Here is a 15,117-nt window from a genome sequence, read left to right as displayed (position 1 = left end):
AAACAATGCTGAAAAAACAATTCTGTTTTCGCAATGCACAGCAAAGCTTGCAGTTTTATAGGTTAAAATCAATATAAAAACAGTAAATTATTCTATTATATGCAATAATAGACATTTAACGTAAAAGAAATATTCATTAGCCTGAACAACGTCTTTAGCACGTGATTACGCCCCAAATTTGAAACGTAGCCCACTGATATTTGCTAAATTTGGTTTATTATAAATTTTAAAATAAATTTTAAAAAGAAATTAATTAACATTATTTCAATTTACACAGTGATATATTTATTTTAGCTTGCGAAAATTTGTTTAAATAAATTTTTTATGTATTAACTTTATTTTTGCATAAAATTCAAATAAATAAATATTTCAGTTTTATAAAGCAATAAAATAACATTCAATTTTTACGCTGTTATATTTTGAATTGTCTATAAAGTGCTATTTTTGAATAGGAACAATTTACCTGCATAATTGTTAATGGAGTACTGTAGGTCTGTATTGATCGCTTTTAAAAAAAAATATTGTGATTTGATTAATTTTCGTGTAGCTTGATTAGGCCATTTTGACTTAGAAATGAATATAGTGAAAAAATCGGATGGAACTCCAAACTACCGGTATTTTGAATCGCCTGACACACTTAACGCTATGGAGGAAGTAAAAACGTGGCTGTTGAAACATCACAAAAAAGTTAGTTTTTTTTACAATAAATTGTTTTTATTGTGTTATAGTAAGGAGACTGTGCATTTTTTGTGTACAGAGTTATTTGACTTAATGTTTTATTTACATTTAAATGAAGCTTTTACGATTTCATTCACATGTGTTAACTGATAATTTGTAGCATTTTTGTCGTTTGTTTTAAAATTGTCGCTTGTGTCTACTTGTAGTATGTTGGAAACGAAGCATTGTCTGCTAAATCGCTTTGCAGTTTGACCACACAGCTAATATTGTTTCAAGAAGAAGCGTTCGGCAAACGAAATACAAATCCGCCGATGACCAAAATACCTGTTTGTTAAATATCTCTTTTTTGTACTTGTGAATGGAAGTTTGATTTTTTTGTTTTCATTAGGCAAAATGGTTGCACGATTTTGAGCCTGGTGGAGGCTTGTGTCAGATTCTTGCTGCAGTATATAAATTCAAGGTTGAACAAAATTGGTAAGAAAATGTTCTATCTAAACGTATTGTTTAGCATGTTTCTTGTGTTTTTGTATTTTGTTACATTTTTGATTCTTAAAATGAAAGTCAGATTTATATATAAAAATATTTTTTACTCACCAACTGCAGAATTCATTCATTTACAATTTCTGTTTTCTGACCTTTTGTCATATTGAACTATGTTTGAAGGTTGCTTGTTGATTCTGCTAGTATTTTATTTTGAGATCTTAGCTTTATAAGCTGTCGGTAAGTTCATTTTGGCGCCAGAAATTTTGTTTAATGACCTATTTCATTTGCGTACGATGATGTGCACTGCTTCATTGATTGCTTTTACGCGTCAATACGAACGTTAACAAAATCCACGCTGACATTCATGCGTCTACTGAACGGTATTTTATAAAATGTAAAATTGTTTCAATGCTCTATATTTTCAATTTTTTCGAAGAACAAAACGGTGCAGTTACATTGAATACTTTTTTCAACTTATTTTTCAACTACTTTAGTGTAATAGATATGTTTTTGTTTGATATCTTTTTAATATGAAATAATGGAAATGTATTATAATAATATTATTTTTAATAATTTGAATATTGCACGTTAAATTTGTTGTTTTTATTAAGTTTTAGTCAGCATCAGCTGCTTTTTTCTTCTGATAAATAATATGTATTTGGAAAAAGGGCAGTCATTAACCTATTTTCAGCTTTTGCATTGAATGAACAACATCTTGTAATGAAAATATTTCCAAGTAGAATGAAAGGTTTTGCTTAATAAGTGATATATGAGCAGTTTGTAAATTTTTCAAACGTTATTTTTACTCATATTACGTTGTTTGTGTGTTAAAATTATTTGAAGAATTTTAAAATGGTATATTGGTGAAATGCAAACGTTTTAGTATTATTTGTTGTTGCTTTATAACTAACAGACTATATCTGTTCGAGCACTGATTTGGAAGTTGATCAATGCAGCATGTTGCTTTAATGAGGTATATAGAATTTTAGTTGCATTGTGACTGGCAGTTGTTTGTTCGGATAAATTTTAAATAGTAGATGTAGCTTAAAAAATTCATCGATTGTTATTCGCTTGTTGTTTTCTAAAGCTACACTTTTCAATAAAAATATGCACTGAATTATTGCATATGAATGTTGCCAATAGGTTTCGTAGCAATTTCATTTCGAATGATGAATGTAGTTCACTGCTAGAAAGCAATCTGTCATCGTATTATCAGCAGTTTTAATGTTATTGATTATTTTCCAAAAAAAAATGAAATCGATAAAAACAAAATTCATCCAGTGGAATTATTATTATTATTTTAGGCGTAAATTTGATTTTCAATCGCCGAACAAGATGGAACGGAACACGGAGATGTTTTTCGCCGTGGAGAAAGCGTTGCAGCAGAGCGGTCTGTTGAAAGTGCCCCAAGTGTACATCCAGTCGGATTTGGACAAAGTGCTGGTAGCCCGTGTGCGGGATATTGTCAAGCGGCACCAGGCGGTTGTGGTGGACAACGAGTCCGAGGCGACGCACATCGTGTTCGACCTGCCGGACAGTGAGGAGAAGAACGAACTCGTCCGGCCGGTGATGCGTCGCGAAATGGGCGTCATGGTCCACTGGCTCTACACGCCGGACAGTTACGACGCCTGGTTCCACAATATTGCCTTCGACCAAGAGTTGGAACTTGCCCCGCCGCAGCCGGCCCAGTGGAAAGTGGACGCTAGGTGGGTTTTGGACATGGACGAGTTCAACGAGTGGATGAATGAAGAAGATTACGCGGTCCGAGCTGTTGGGGTTGAGATTTTTTCATTATTAGCATGTTATTGTTGTTGGATTTTGGTCACACCGTTTTTTATTCTCGTTTCATTAGGTTTCTACCGCCGCCCATCGGACAGTGTTCACACCGAAGGAATTCAGCTCACTGTGCGCAGAATTGGATAGGAAAAGAAATCGGAAACGACGCATCTCACCGCAGCCCACTGAAACGGAGAAGAAAAGATTACGAAAGTGAGAAAACGTATATATGCTGCATTGTTATTATAATTTGTAATTTACATATAGCACTGGAAAGCGAAGGCAAAACGACACTGAAGACGCGACTTTGGAATTTGAAGATCCTGCTGCAGAACCATCTGTTCAAGAAGTCCATTCTACGAAAAGTAGTTGTAAGTATTGCTATATAAATTGTGAAGATCATTAATGAACAATAAGAATTAAAGTTGAATAATTGAAATAATAAGAAGAGAATATTTTATTGTGTGGAAAGGTGAGAAATCCTGGGTGGAGGCAAATGTTGTTGATGACAAAGTATTCTTGTTTGTTTGTGTGAAAATTTTATTTTCATCTATTTTGCACGGATAATTTCAAAAGTTGGCGGGATTCACAAGCAGCAACCGTTCTGATGATGATCGATATTTTTTTTCATATTTATTTAGCCTAGCCGTTAAATTTCTCTTGTTCTTTCTGTCGTTGTATTGATTTTTATTTTCCATGCTTCTTCTTCTTCTGCTTCGTCATCGTATTCTTCTCCATTTCTCACACTCTCAACTGCTAACTGCACCACCATTCGAACGTTTCGTCGCTTGCAGCTCGTGTCAGTTTGATTTTTCCGACTATGATTTTCCACTTTCGAATAAAATGTCCATTTCAACAATGCTGCAACTTGCCACACCTAGTTCTTCTTGTCTGCATTTAATTTTGCGCGAATTTTCTTATGCACAGTAAGTAGTTGTTGTGGTGAATTTTATTTTTTTTGAAGAAAAATTATTCATTCATTCATTCATTCATTCATTGATTTTACTTTACTATTTCAACTGCATCCGATGCTGATGTTGCACTTTGGCAACGACTTTTTTCTGCTTCATTCATTCCTTGTCCAACTCAGGGTTTTTTTCTTCGTTAGCGCTGCAAACGACTAAAGCGAAAATATTTTTCTTAAACGTTCAATATTATTATCCTAAGAGCATATGAAAGAAAAAAAAAGTATATATCTATTGCATTTCAAATATTTTGCTTCCGTGACGACGAAGTTTTTCAAAGCTATCTTATTTTAGCGAATATTTCTTTTCTAAAATTTCAAATTGAACAATAAAAATTGAAAGTTTTATTGACAACATTAAGCGAACAAAAATTGTTATTGTTAATTTCATTGCAGTTGCACAGACGGTACAAATGACAATTGACGACTAACATTTAATAAATTATTTCTGTAGGGCGTCAATTTTAGACAATAAATTGAAACTTCCAATGCTTGGAGTTAGTTATATTTGACGTTTTTCACTGTGAACAGTGAAAAGTAGTTTTCCTTTTCTAACTGTTTATTTTTTTAATAAGATGAATTTTTTTTCAGTTTCTAAACATACAATTCAATGTATATCAAATGCAAATATTGAAAATTATTGGTTCAAGGGAAAAAAATTTTACTTTGTTTTTTTTTAAATAATTTTTTCTATTTGCATTTTTCTTTTCATGAAATTCGCTTTCTCGTGTTTGGAAATTGTTCAAACAATATAATATGCTTTTCAATTTGCTGCTCTCTCTGCTTATATCTATGTATATATATTGTTTGAATGCGATGCATTTCGTTTGAGAATTGAAATGCGTTGTTGTTGTTGTTGTTGTTGTTGGCGTTGATTATTCGTACGGCTAATTTTTCGACGATTCCACATCGACAGCGCGACGTAATGATGCTGTTGCTGAAGGTCACTGTGAATTTTCAACGCTCATTGCACCAACGCATTCACACTGCTAAATGAATCACTTTGCACTGATTTTTTTCCCTTTATTTATTTATTATTGTTTTTCAGTTGCTGCGTTTGAAATATATATCCAACATTTTTTTGTTCATCTTGTAGCAAAATCCAAGGATTCAGAATTCAATCCACCACGTAGCAGTACTGTCCTGGATCTGGATACGCTGGGCTCTGACAGTTGTTTGGAAAGTTTGGAGCCTCCAGCTCCAAGCTTGCTGGTAAGTTCTAGAAAAGAAGACACCAATCCAACCGAACAAGCTCACTACATTCTCATACCATCTTACACTTCTTGGTTCCATTACGATTGGTAAAAATGCGCTCGCTTTTCCTTCCCTTCATACAATTATAAAATGACAACTATATTTCAAGCATTAACGTGGTTGAACGGAGGTCGTTGCCGGAATTTTTCAATGGAAAAAACAAATCCAAAACACCTGAAGTGTAAGCATTGTGATTCGATTGGTTTTTTCGATACAATTTTTTTTATTATTTCATATTTTCAGATATTTGGCATATAGAAATTTTATGATTGATACTTACCGGTTGAATCCGTACGAGTACCTAACTGCAACGGCGTGTCGACGCAATTTGGCCGGAGATGTTTGCGCGATTTTTCGGTAATAATCAAATTAATAATTGTTTTTATTTAAAAAATGGATATTTATTTTTTTTATTTATTTTAGAGTTCATGCTTTTTTGGAACAGTGGGGTTTGATTAATTATCAAGTCGATGCGGAGAATCGACCGAATCCTGTCGGACCGCCTTCTACTTCACATTTTATGATCCTGTGCGACACACCTGCCGGAGTCGAATACTCCGGTGGTCTGACTAGAATACATCAGGTGAAACAGTATTCTTTGAATAGGATTTTTTATTTGAAATGATTTATTTTTCAGATGCAAAAAGAAAAGAAGAGTGGAATTAAGGCTGAAGACGATTTGATGGAAACAAACAGAGAACAGATGAATTCTGAATTTTCTATGAAAGCAGCTAATCAAATGAACGAAGAGTACCGAAATCGAGTTGACATGTTTTCAGAAAAGTATAAGGTCAGTATAAAGTGGTTTTTTTTTGTTTTTTGTTTTTCATTTTTGCTGTTCATATTTTATAATTGGAAAGAAACAACATCGTTATTATTATTATTTATATGATTTAGTCTAAATATACAAATGAACGTCGATGGACTGATCAAGAAATGTTGCTGCTTTTGGAAGCTATTGAGATGTTTCCAGATGATTGGAATCGCGTATCAGAGCATGTGGGCACTCGCACTCCGGAAGAATGTGTAACACGATTTCTTTTCTTGCCTATTGAAGATCCGTATCTTGAGTCTGAAGATGAAAAAGCTCTGGGTAATGGCAGTGAGATAAAGGAAAAAAAACTTTTTTTTCTTTTCTATTTTACCACGCAAAATACTTTTTCAAATGTTGTACTTTCTGTTGTAGGTCCGTTGGCTTATCAGCCGTTTCCGTTTTCGAAATCTGGAAATCCAGTCATGTCCGCCGTGGCATTTCTCGCATCAGTTGTGGACCCACGGGTTGCGTCGGCTGCCGCCAAAGCAGCACTGGGTATGTTGGCCACACCGTGTAGTTGTATTATTATTGATCAGTATTCATTTATTTATCCATTTATTGTTGTTAGAGCAATTTGGTAAGGATAGAGATGAAATTCCGCCTGCTCTATTGTTGGCACATACGAAAAATTTGGAAGCTGTCTATGCAGAAACTGGAAAATTGGAGTCTGAAATTGGGCTTGCTTATTCCGGAATTGCCGGCACTGGTGAAGAAGACGAAGGTACTTTTTTCAAATTATTCACTGCGTTGCGTTTCTGTTCTCGGATTCTTGATTATTTTATTTTCTTTAGATTTATTGAAGAAAGAGTCGTACAATGAAAATGATAATAACCAAGATTCTGAAAACAAGGATCAAGAAACGGTAATATTTAAAAGAAGTGAAAACATTCCAAACTTTTAACTTTTTTTTGAAAATTTGAAAAATTAATTGACTCGAATTTAGTTAATTCTTTTAACGGATAATGTGTTTGTTTTCTCTTCAGTGATTTATTTTTCTACTTATTGTTTTGAAAATTTAGTCATCTGTTATGGAAAATGGCTCATCTGCTTTGCAGGAAGAACAGTCTGAAGCAGTTTCCCATGACGATATCAACACTGTAAACTTGATGCCCAGCGAAGATTCGGATGGTATCAGCGAAAATAAGAAACGAATCCAAGCTGCGGCGGCCGCGGCTCTTGGCGCTGCTGCGGCTAAGGCTAAAGTATGTGAATCGTATGCTATTTACGGGAACGATTTGATTTGATACTTTTGGAATAATTTTGCTCATTTTTCTTTTTCTTTTTTGCAACGTAGCATTTGGCAAGCGTGGAAGAACGTCGCATTAAAGCACTGATTGCAGCGCTGGTGGAAACTCAAATGAAAAAGCAGGAAGTGAAGCTCAGGCACTTTGAAGAGCTGGAGACATTGATGGATCGTGAACATGATACAGTATGATTTTATTTTCGGTAGTGCAATTGCCAAAATTTCATTATTTATTATTTTTAGTTGGAACAGCAGAGACAGTCGCTTTTGCAAGAGAGGCAGCAGTTTTATTTGGACCAGCTTCGAAGTGTGGAAATTAGAGCCAGGCATCAGGCGCAAGCGGAATTGATTCGCGACGGTTTGCTTCCTCACACGTTTCAGCTGAATTTTGATCAGGTGCCTTTGGCGCGTCCCATTGAACCACCGTTGCAACAAGTCGACAGTGAAAACAAAGATCAAATTGTAACGAAAGATCCCGTTGTCAGTCCAAAATTGGAGAGAGCTACGACGGACGGAGAGAGTTCAACTGCTGGTCAGAGTGAAGTGCATCAAGAAGAGCCTGTCACATCGAACGTTATGCAAGCATGTTCACCTTCTTCTCATTTGCAACCACAAACACAACAACAACAACAACAGCAACCACTACCACCACCGCCACCACAACAGCAACAACAACAACAACAACAACAACAGCAACCGCCACCACAACAGCAGCAGCAGCAGCAACAACAACAGCAACAACAACTGCAACCACAACTACAGCCACAGCCACAACCACAACCGCAACCACCGCTGCAGCCACAACTACAGCCACAACAACAACCACCACTGCAGCCACAACCGCAACTGCAGCCACAACCACAATTACAACAGCAACCGCAACAAATAATGCATCCTGCACATGCTCCAACCCCTGCTACTGTGGCGGCCGCCGCTATGAATGTTGGGAGTGCAGGCAGTTACATGCAGCAACCGCAGACGCAACCTCCAATTGCTGCCCAGACTTATCCACCTCCGCCGACACCACAACAGCCGCAGCAAATTGTGCCTGGGATGTTTCCACCGCAGCAGCAACAAAGCAGTGGCTACCCTGGTGCACAGGCCATGCCTGGTCAACAGCAATACTCTGCCGGCCCTGGACCGCAGTACAATTACGGTCCACAGCCGACTGCTGGGCCTCAACTTGGACCGCCACCTCAACAGCAAACCTTTGGTCAGTACCCGCCTGGCGCTCAGCAGCCTGTAGGGTATCCTCCTCAAGGATACGGCGCTCCGAACCCACCACGCCAGCAATTTATTCCCCAACAGTATCCACCACCGCCGCCGCAGCAACAACAAGCTTTGCAAATGAGCGCGGGCGGATACGGTCCTCGTGGTCCGCCTGCCCAGCAGCACTACGTTCAACAGCAAGTGTTTGCACAACGAGGCTCTCCTTATCAAACTCAGGCATCTGTTTCATACGGTCAGTATACTGCTGCGGGTCCAATGAACATGGCGGCAGTGAATCCCGCAAATTCTGGCTTTCCTGGAAATCAGTCACCTCAAGTAATAAGAAAATTTTAATTTCGATCATTTCTTCTTTTTTGTTGCATTCATTGCCATTTGTTTAGCCTGGCTATAGACCATCATCTCTTGTGGAAAGCTATCCACCGCAGCAGCCAGGTCAGCCTTCACCGCAAGATCACCATCAGCTTGCTGCACCCCAGTCTGGCCCGCACACGCCGCAAATGCAACAGCAGCAGCAGCAACAACAACAACAACAACAAGCGGCCCAACAGTACAGCAGTCCGCATACTCCAATGGCACCGACTCAGATGGCAGCGATGTCGCCGATGCAAATCAGCGGTGCTATGCCGCCAGGTGCAGCCGGGCAGCAGCCTCCGCATAACTCAGCCGAATGTTGATGCACAAAATTGTTTTTCCGTTTGTTTCTTTGTTTCAACTTACCGTCGTCCCGCTTTGGAATGAATCGCGCTTTTTGAAATTGTATTTTATTTTAGCTTAATTTTATATTTCTTCATTATTATTTTCTTAATGTCTGTATGTATATATGCGCATATATATATTTATTTATTTATTTATATTTATTTCTTTATAATTATTCATACTTTTAATTATTCATTTATGTATCTGTATATATATATATATATATACGTATACATGGATAGATGAATGGATGGATGGATGGATGCAGTTATCTGTTTCTCGCTGATGAATGAACACTTATCAGACAAACATAATCGATATGCACTGTCCGCCTTTCACTTACATACAGATGACTTTTTGATTTAAAATGCGTAATAGTTTGTCATTATAAAAAAATATGCTTATATATTTCTGCTTTTTTTCTATACTCTCTCTCTCTTTATTCATCTCCTCCTTTTCACGTCTTTTTTCCTTTATCATCTATCGTTTTTTACCGATCTTTTGAAAGTAACAGGTTGTTATTACAAATTTATGTTTCTTAGATGCATTTTTATTCGTACTGTTTCAAGTTGGCACTTTTAAGTTTTTTTTTTGGAAAAAAATCCATTCCAATTTATGCTGTCCATCGACAGACGATACAATTGGAAAAGGGACGGAACGATTTTCAAAATACACACATGCTGTGTGGTATCATGCATTATTATCATAGTATGTAGTGTAATTAAGAAACAAGAACGAAGATACTGCTAGTAGTGGAGGAGGAGCTGTTTGCATTATTCGAATTTTCGTTTCTTTGTCTTCTCTCTCCCACTGTGTTAATATTAATGTGGGCCAAATGTATTCTGCTAAGTTTCAAACGGACGACGCACTGCAGGAAGTGTGGGATTCTTCGATGGGCAATATCGCCGCCAAAGCCCACTTCAAATTGGTCAACAAGCACTTCATCGCCTTGGTCCAACGTTCTTCGCTGTTGAAATGAGTTCGAACCGAATACTGATTGCCGCCGTCTTCGATCTTATCCCCTCGCATCTTGTAAGGCAAATTGTAGTCGACGCCCACCAGCTGCCGGATGCGTTGTTCAAGCTGACAAAGACAATCGACAAAAGCGACAATTGCTTGGTCGAAACGAGGATGCCAGTTGAACTTGACACCACCGTCGGTGTACAGTCGCAACTCTTTGCCCGACTGTAGACAAACCAAATAGGAATAATTGGCAAACGGTACCAATTCGTAACGTTCCAATTTCAGACCAGCCTGAATCGTGGTTTATTTAAAATTTGAAAAATTCCACCATTTCGCAAACCTTTTTGACAAGTGTGTGCATGAGAAGAGCCGCTTGACCGAAAGCGGTGTTGATTTCTGTCCAACTGACTGGCTGGTCCGGCAAACGTCCGAGCCGATATCCGTTTATCGTACCGAAATGGCCACTGTGCCAAATGTGGAACGTCATGTTCAGCGCGTTGCTCTCTTCCAATTTTTTCAAACAACTATTTGCATAATGGTATTGATTCATGGCGCTCAAATTTTCATTCTCCAAATCGAGAACCTGGAACGAAGAAAATCACTGTTGCTGTTGATAATGCAACACAATAATGAATGAATAAATGAATTATTTGCAAACTTTTCTTCTCAAGTCTCTGTAACGACGCCACAGTTTTGCCTCTTGTTCAGTCAATAGTTCGAGCTTTTTCTGCTCCGCTTCAATTTCCAAATCCAAATTTTGATCAACACGTTGCACCTCTTTTAGTGTTTCTTTTATATTTTCTTCATCTTTCTAAAACTAGCAAGCAGAACTGAACATTTCGTTACAACAAAATTAATTTAACTCCTTTTAAAAGTACACAAATACGTTCCATTTGAAAATTACAACTTATTACATAATACCTGCAAATCTTCACTTACAGTAAACATCAAAAGTGGTTCATCATTAGGTGCCACGATAATACTAGTGAGAACGTTGAAGGAAATTTGAATTATATGCATATAAACACTAAATAGTTAAATGAAAATGGCAAAAGATAACTACTGCTGTGCATTTTTACAGTACTGAAATAAATTCAGGTAGAAAATCAGTGTTTTACAAATTTCAAAAACAATGCTACATAAAAATAAAACGTCAGAAAAGAACAAAATTCTCGTAAATGAAATTCGTGTTCGACGTTACTTAAAGTGAAAAATAAAACAGTATCTTAAAATGACAAAGTTCGCAAAATATGCATGTAGGTTCAATTTCTCCAAAAGCAAAAAAAGTCTCGTCAAAAGTGGTCGTTTTATTTGGCACCCAAGATGAAAACAGCAAGCTTTAAAAGGATTGGCAATGAAAAAGAAACGAACTTTCAATTTGGCGAGATGCTGTTGAGCTTCTTGTGCTTCGGCATCAATGTTCACTGCGTCGAGACTGTCGAGAATTTTCTTGTATTCTCTGCACTCTTGTTCAGCTTCGCTTAATGTTTGGTCAAAATAATCCAACAATCTGTCTGCACAACTTTGACACATTGGATGTTCAATAGCTGAATTGTCGTCGTGGACCAGCTTGTGCAGTTTGTCAGTAAAGGCGAAAAATGTCCCAATTCCTTGGGGATCATCTGAACTGCTCGAAACATCCGGAAGTTGGGATAAATCCAGCGACGTGCCACAAGATGGACCGACAAACAGCGAATAATTGGGCAACTCGTATCGGTGAACAATCGGTGCTGCACTGTTGTTTGACGAATCGTCCGCAGTCTGATTCTGGCATTGTTCTTGATCCTGTTTCAGCACCGTTTCATCCAGTTCAAGAGGTTCGCCGCAACTAACGCATTTGAAATTATCCATCACTGAAACAAAACTTTTCGAATTGCCATACGGTCACAAAATTACAATTGTACTTGATTCTATGTTACAGTATACGAGAAATTTTTTTTGATTTTTTTCATATTTTGCTTAAAAAACATTATTTCAACATTTAAAAGTATTTAACATATTAAATTTTTATATTAAAATTTTAATTTTATTGCATCCAATAAATTATCGTAACGCATGTGTTTCCAGTAAGCTAACAGAAAGCAATTGATCTCATTTCACTTTTTGAAATTTTACAGTTCTTTTCTTATTTATTTTTAGTTTGGTTATCTGATTTAACTGCGTTGACAATTTTTTAAATTAAAAGTTGTATGCATGTAAATTTATTTTGTAAAGCATTACAGTGATCACGTTTAAGTAAAATGTTTATTTGTTAATTTTTTTGAATACTGTTCGCGGTGAATGTGTTGAATGAAACCGAGTCGTGTTTAAATTATTTTCGGGTGAGTAAATAATTTGAGACGTCTTAATTGAATATGTCCTTATAATAATGATGATATGGCTTTTCAAATGTTGCTGAATTTACAAAATATTAAACTTTTCATTTATTCCAAAGCCGAGCTTCAGCCGAGATTTTGATGAAGTTGTTGATATATGTAGACAAACTGTTGATGCGTGGAAGAGAAATAAATTTGGCAATTAATTTTTCATTTCATGCTTTTATTTTCTTTCATTTACTACTTTTGAAAAGAAATTCACGAGTTATTCAATATCAGTATAGTATTATTCTGAATGCTGTTTTTGTAAAGCATAAAAATTTATCTTATTTATAACAGTTCTGAAATAGAAGTAATTGTATATCTTTAGTGGAAGGATAGGTTTTCCTAAAAATATACAGTATGGTGATGTTCTTCAATTTTATTTAATTGAAATTGTTTGTTTAAACAGAAATTAATTTAAAATTTTTAAAATAATTTAACCATATTTAATTTTAAATAGAATTTCATGTTTACGGAGAGTTGTGTGAAATTTGTTGATTCAGGTATTATTTGCTTTATTGGACAAGAAAATTCTGCCTGTAATTTTCAAGTGTAATCAGTGGGATTGTAATAGTTGAGTTGATAAGACCACTGATATCTTCTTCTTATCAACAGTTGGCAAATTTTGAACAGTAATTTCATCTTGGTTATTTCAATATAAATTATTTCATTTTTTAAATATACTAGATATTATTTTATTGTTTTCAGCTCGGAATATATAATTTATGTTTTTTTTCTTATAGAATATGAATGAAATGAACTTGACAAATTTGTCGTTTACAGACAGCGGTTGTGAGAGTGATGTGGATGAAGAAGAATACATGTGCTACGTAGGCAACATTGTGGAAGTCCCTTTGGAATTGAATGACCGGTTGCGATCACTACCCCACGCAGAATTAATAGAGCATCTCACAGCGGAACTGCGCCACGACATAGTGTCCCAAGTTCGAAAGCTGGGAAAAATCAGAATCCGTTCCAAGACAGGGCAGTTCGCTGTCCGCTTTAAGCCCACTGTGGTCGGCACGTATCATATGGAAGTCAGGTTCCAAGAACAACAGATCGACATCAACCCGATAATGATTCGAGCCCTCTACCTTCCAACCGACTACCAGCAGGTGATCCTTGGAGAGAACATCTTTGGCACCTACTTTCGCAGCTTCGTGAATCGGTTGCGTTTCGGTGGCCTCCGTGTTCCACCTCTGAATTATCGTTCTGTATTCCAGTTCGGCAGCCGCGGCACCGGACCCGGCCAGATGGAACAGCCGAAGGATATCCAAGTTACGGCCGACGGTTCGTTCGTTGTTTCGGACGTTTCCAACCAAACTATCCAAATGTTTGACCGCAACTTCAGATTTGTTGAGCAGTGGAAAAATACGGATCACTTCCCACGCCCTCTCGGCATCTGGCAGCTGGAAAATAGCTTCGGCGACAGCAGCTGCCAAGGCGACAGATACTTTCTCATAACTGCCAAACAGTGCAGCCAAGTGAACCTCGTCAACGTCTCCACTGGCGAATTGGTCGCCGAATACGGTAGGGATTTTCTCCATTCACCTCACGGACTGCTGGTGGACCGCAACAATCGTTTGGTCGTTGTCGACACTGGCCGGCAGAAAATTTTCTGGTACGATCTGGAGCGATGTGTCAAAATTGGCCAGAGTGGGATGGTCTTAAAGCCGGCTTGTAAGCTGAAAAATCCCCTGTTCGTCGCCATGGACAGTCGGAACCGACTGCACGTCAGCAATTGCAGCGAAAGTCGAATTTGCATGTTCGATTTGAATCGATTCAATTTTGTCGGCAAGTACGGAGACGAAGTGCTGGACCGAGCACCGCCGGCTCCATCGATTTACTCGTCGGTCGGCATTGCTGTCGACTTAGCCGATCGCAGCTATGTGGTCGATTGGATGCAGCATCGAATTGTGGTCCGGTTCACTTTATTAAAAAAAAAATTTTTCCACCTTTTTTCCATCAAGTGTACTTGATTTTCAGATTTTTGGTCCACAAGGAGAACCTCTGGGCATGGTCGATCCGTTCGTTTCAAAGCTGCGAAGTCCCCAAGGTATCGCAGCGTTCGGTGACGGACTTGTGGCTGTAGCTGATGCCGGCAGTCACTGCGTCAAAATTTACTCTTGCAACGATGACGACGAACAATAAATCCAACATATATTACTTTCATTTATCGGTGATGGAGAATATTTTTAAATGAATAAATAAATAAATAAATAAATGTTTTTTGCTTTTGTTTAGCAGAAATTTATAAAAATGTCACTACAATGCCGCAACAATATACACTAACTAAACTGTTTTATTGAAACAATCATCTGATATAGATGTCGTAAATTAAACATTTCAAAGATAATTTTTTAATCATTTTATTTTTTGTGATCTTTTGTGTGTGTTGGTATTTTGTGACATCAACAGTCAACTACTCTTTCTTATACAACCACCCACACATCTGTCTAAAGAGTCTCACAATATTCTTCAGAATATATATATATAACAATACAAAAAAGAAGTTAAATAGTGATTTTTATTTTTCACTAGCCAACAGCATCAACAACAACGGTCTAGTACCGATTTCCCTCCTGATATATAAATTTGCTCCCAATGTTTGTAAATTAGTTTGTTGCCTGTTGAAATTTATCAAGTACGGATGTTAACT

The 15,117-nt window shown here is 37.1% G+C and overlaps 3 protein-coding genes across 3 annotated transcripts; 2 read left to right on the top strand and 1 right to left on the bottom strand.

Moving 5' to 3' along the window:
* The first annotated feature begins 573 nt into the window (after positions 1-573).
* Positions 574-8,775, top strand: Tsp_00470 (conserved hypothetical protein). Its single transcript, XM_003376102.1, has 14 exons — positions 574-687; positions 1,067-1,152; positions 2,466-2,867; positions 3,205-3,308; positions 4,950-5,113; positions 5,793-5,945; positions 6,053-6,257; positions 6,342-6,464; positions 6,538-6,690; positions 6,761-6,831; positions 6,989-7,171; positions 7,264-7,398; positions 7,456-7,798; positions 8,168-8,775. Exons 1-14 carry the CDS (start codon positions 574-576, stop codon positions 8,773-8,775), a joined length of 2,844 nt encoding a protein of 947 aa, XP_003376150.1.
* Positions 8,776-9,990: 1,215 nt separating this feature from the next.
* On the bottom strand, positions 9,991-11,952 carry Tsp_00471 (beclin-1). The gene is made up of 6 exons (XM_003376101.1): positions 11,473-11,952; positions 11,165-11,184; positions 11,023-11,128; positions 10,760-10,912; positions 10,442-10,684; positions 9,991-10,392 (listed from the first exon to the last, which is right to left on the bottom strand). Exons 1-6 carry the CDS (start codon positions 11,950-11,952, stop codon positions 9,991-9,993), a joined length of 1,404 nt encoding a protein of 467 aa, XP_003376149.1.
* Positions 11,953-13,204: 1,252 nt separating this feature from the next.
* Positions 13,205-14,609, top strand: Tsp_00472 (NHL repeat-containing domain protein). Its single transcript, XM_003376100.1, has 2 exons — positions 13,205-14,377; positions 14,445-14,609. Exons 1-2 carry the CDS (start codon positions 13,205-13,207, stop codon positions 14,607-14,609), a joined length of 1,338 nt encoding a protein of 445 aa, XP_003376148.1.
* The last annotated feature ends 508 nt before the right edge of the window (positions 14,610-15,117 follow it).

The sequence above is a fragment of the Trichinella spiralis genome (assembly GCF_000181795.1).
Source record: "Trichinella spiralis strain ISS 195 chromosome Unknown Scfld4, whole genome shotgun sequence".
NCBI lineage: Eukaryota > Metazoa > Nematoda > Enoplea > Trichinellida > Trichinellidae > Trichinella > Trichinella spiralis.
The sequence above is the reverse complement of the archived record's forward strand: the minus strand, read 5'-3'. Positions and strand labels throughout refer to the sequence as shown.

What these genes read in the sequence shown, in the direction of transcription:
- Tsp_00471 (XM_003376101.1), bottom strand. Translation starts at nt 11,952, where the DNA reads ATGGATAATTTCAAATGCGTTAGTTGCGGCGAACCTCTTGAACTGGAT. An exon ending in ACAGAGACTTGAGAAGAAAA is followed by an intron (nt 10,685 to 10,759) that starts GTTTGCAAATAA and finishes TCTTCGTTCCAG; the next exon opens with GTTCTCGATTTGGAGAATGA. An exon ending in TGCACACACTTGTCAAAAAG is followed by an intron (nt 10,393 to 10,441) that starts GTTTGCGAAATG and finishes ACCACGATTCAG; the next exon opens with GCTGGTCTGAAATTGGAACG.
- Tsp_00472 (XM_003376100.1), top strand. Translation starts at nt 13,205, where the DNA reads ATGAATGAAATGAACTTGACAAATTTGTCGTTTACAGACAGCGGTTGT. An exon ending in GGATGCAGCATCGAATTGTG is followed by an intron (nt 14,378 to 14,444) that starts GTCCGGTTCACT and finishes CTTGATTTTCAG; the next exon opens with ATTTTTGGTCCACAAGGAGA.
- Tsp_00470 (XM_003376102.1), top strand. Translation starts at nt 574, where the DNA reads ATGAATATAGTGAAAAAATCGGATGGAACTCCAAACTACCGGTATTTT. An exon ending in CTCCAGCTCCAAGCTTGCTG is followed by an intron (nt 5,114 to 5,792) that starts GTAAGTTCTAGA and finishes TTTATTTTTCAG; the next exon opens with ATGCAAAAAGAAAAGAAGAG. An exon ending in CTGCTGCGGCTAAGGCTAAA is followed by an intron (nt 7,172 to 7,263) that starts GTATGTGAATCG and finishes TTTGCAACGTAG; the next exon opens with CATTTGGCAAGCGTGGAAGA.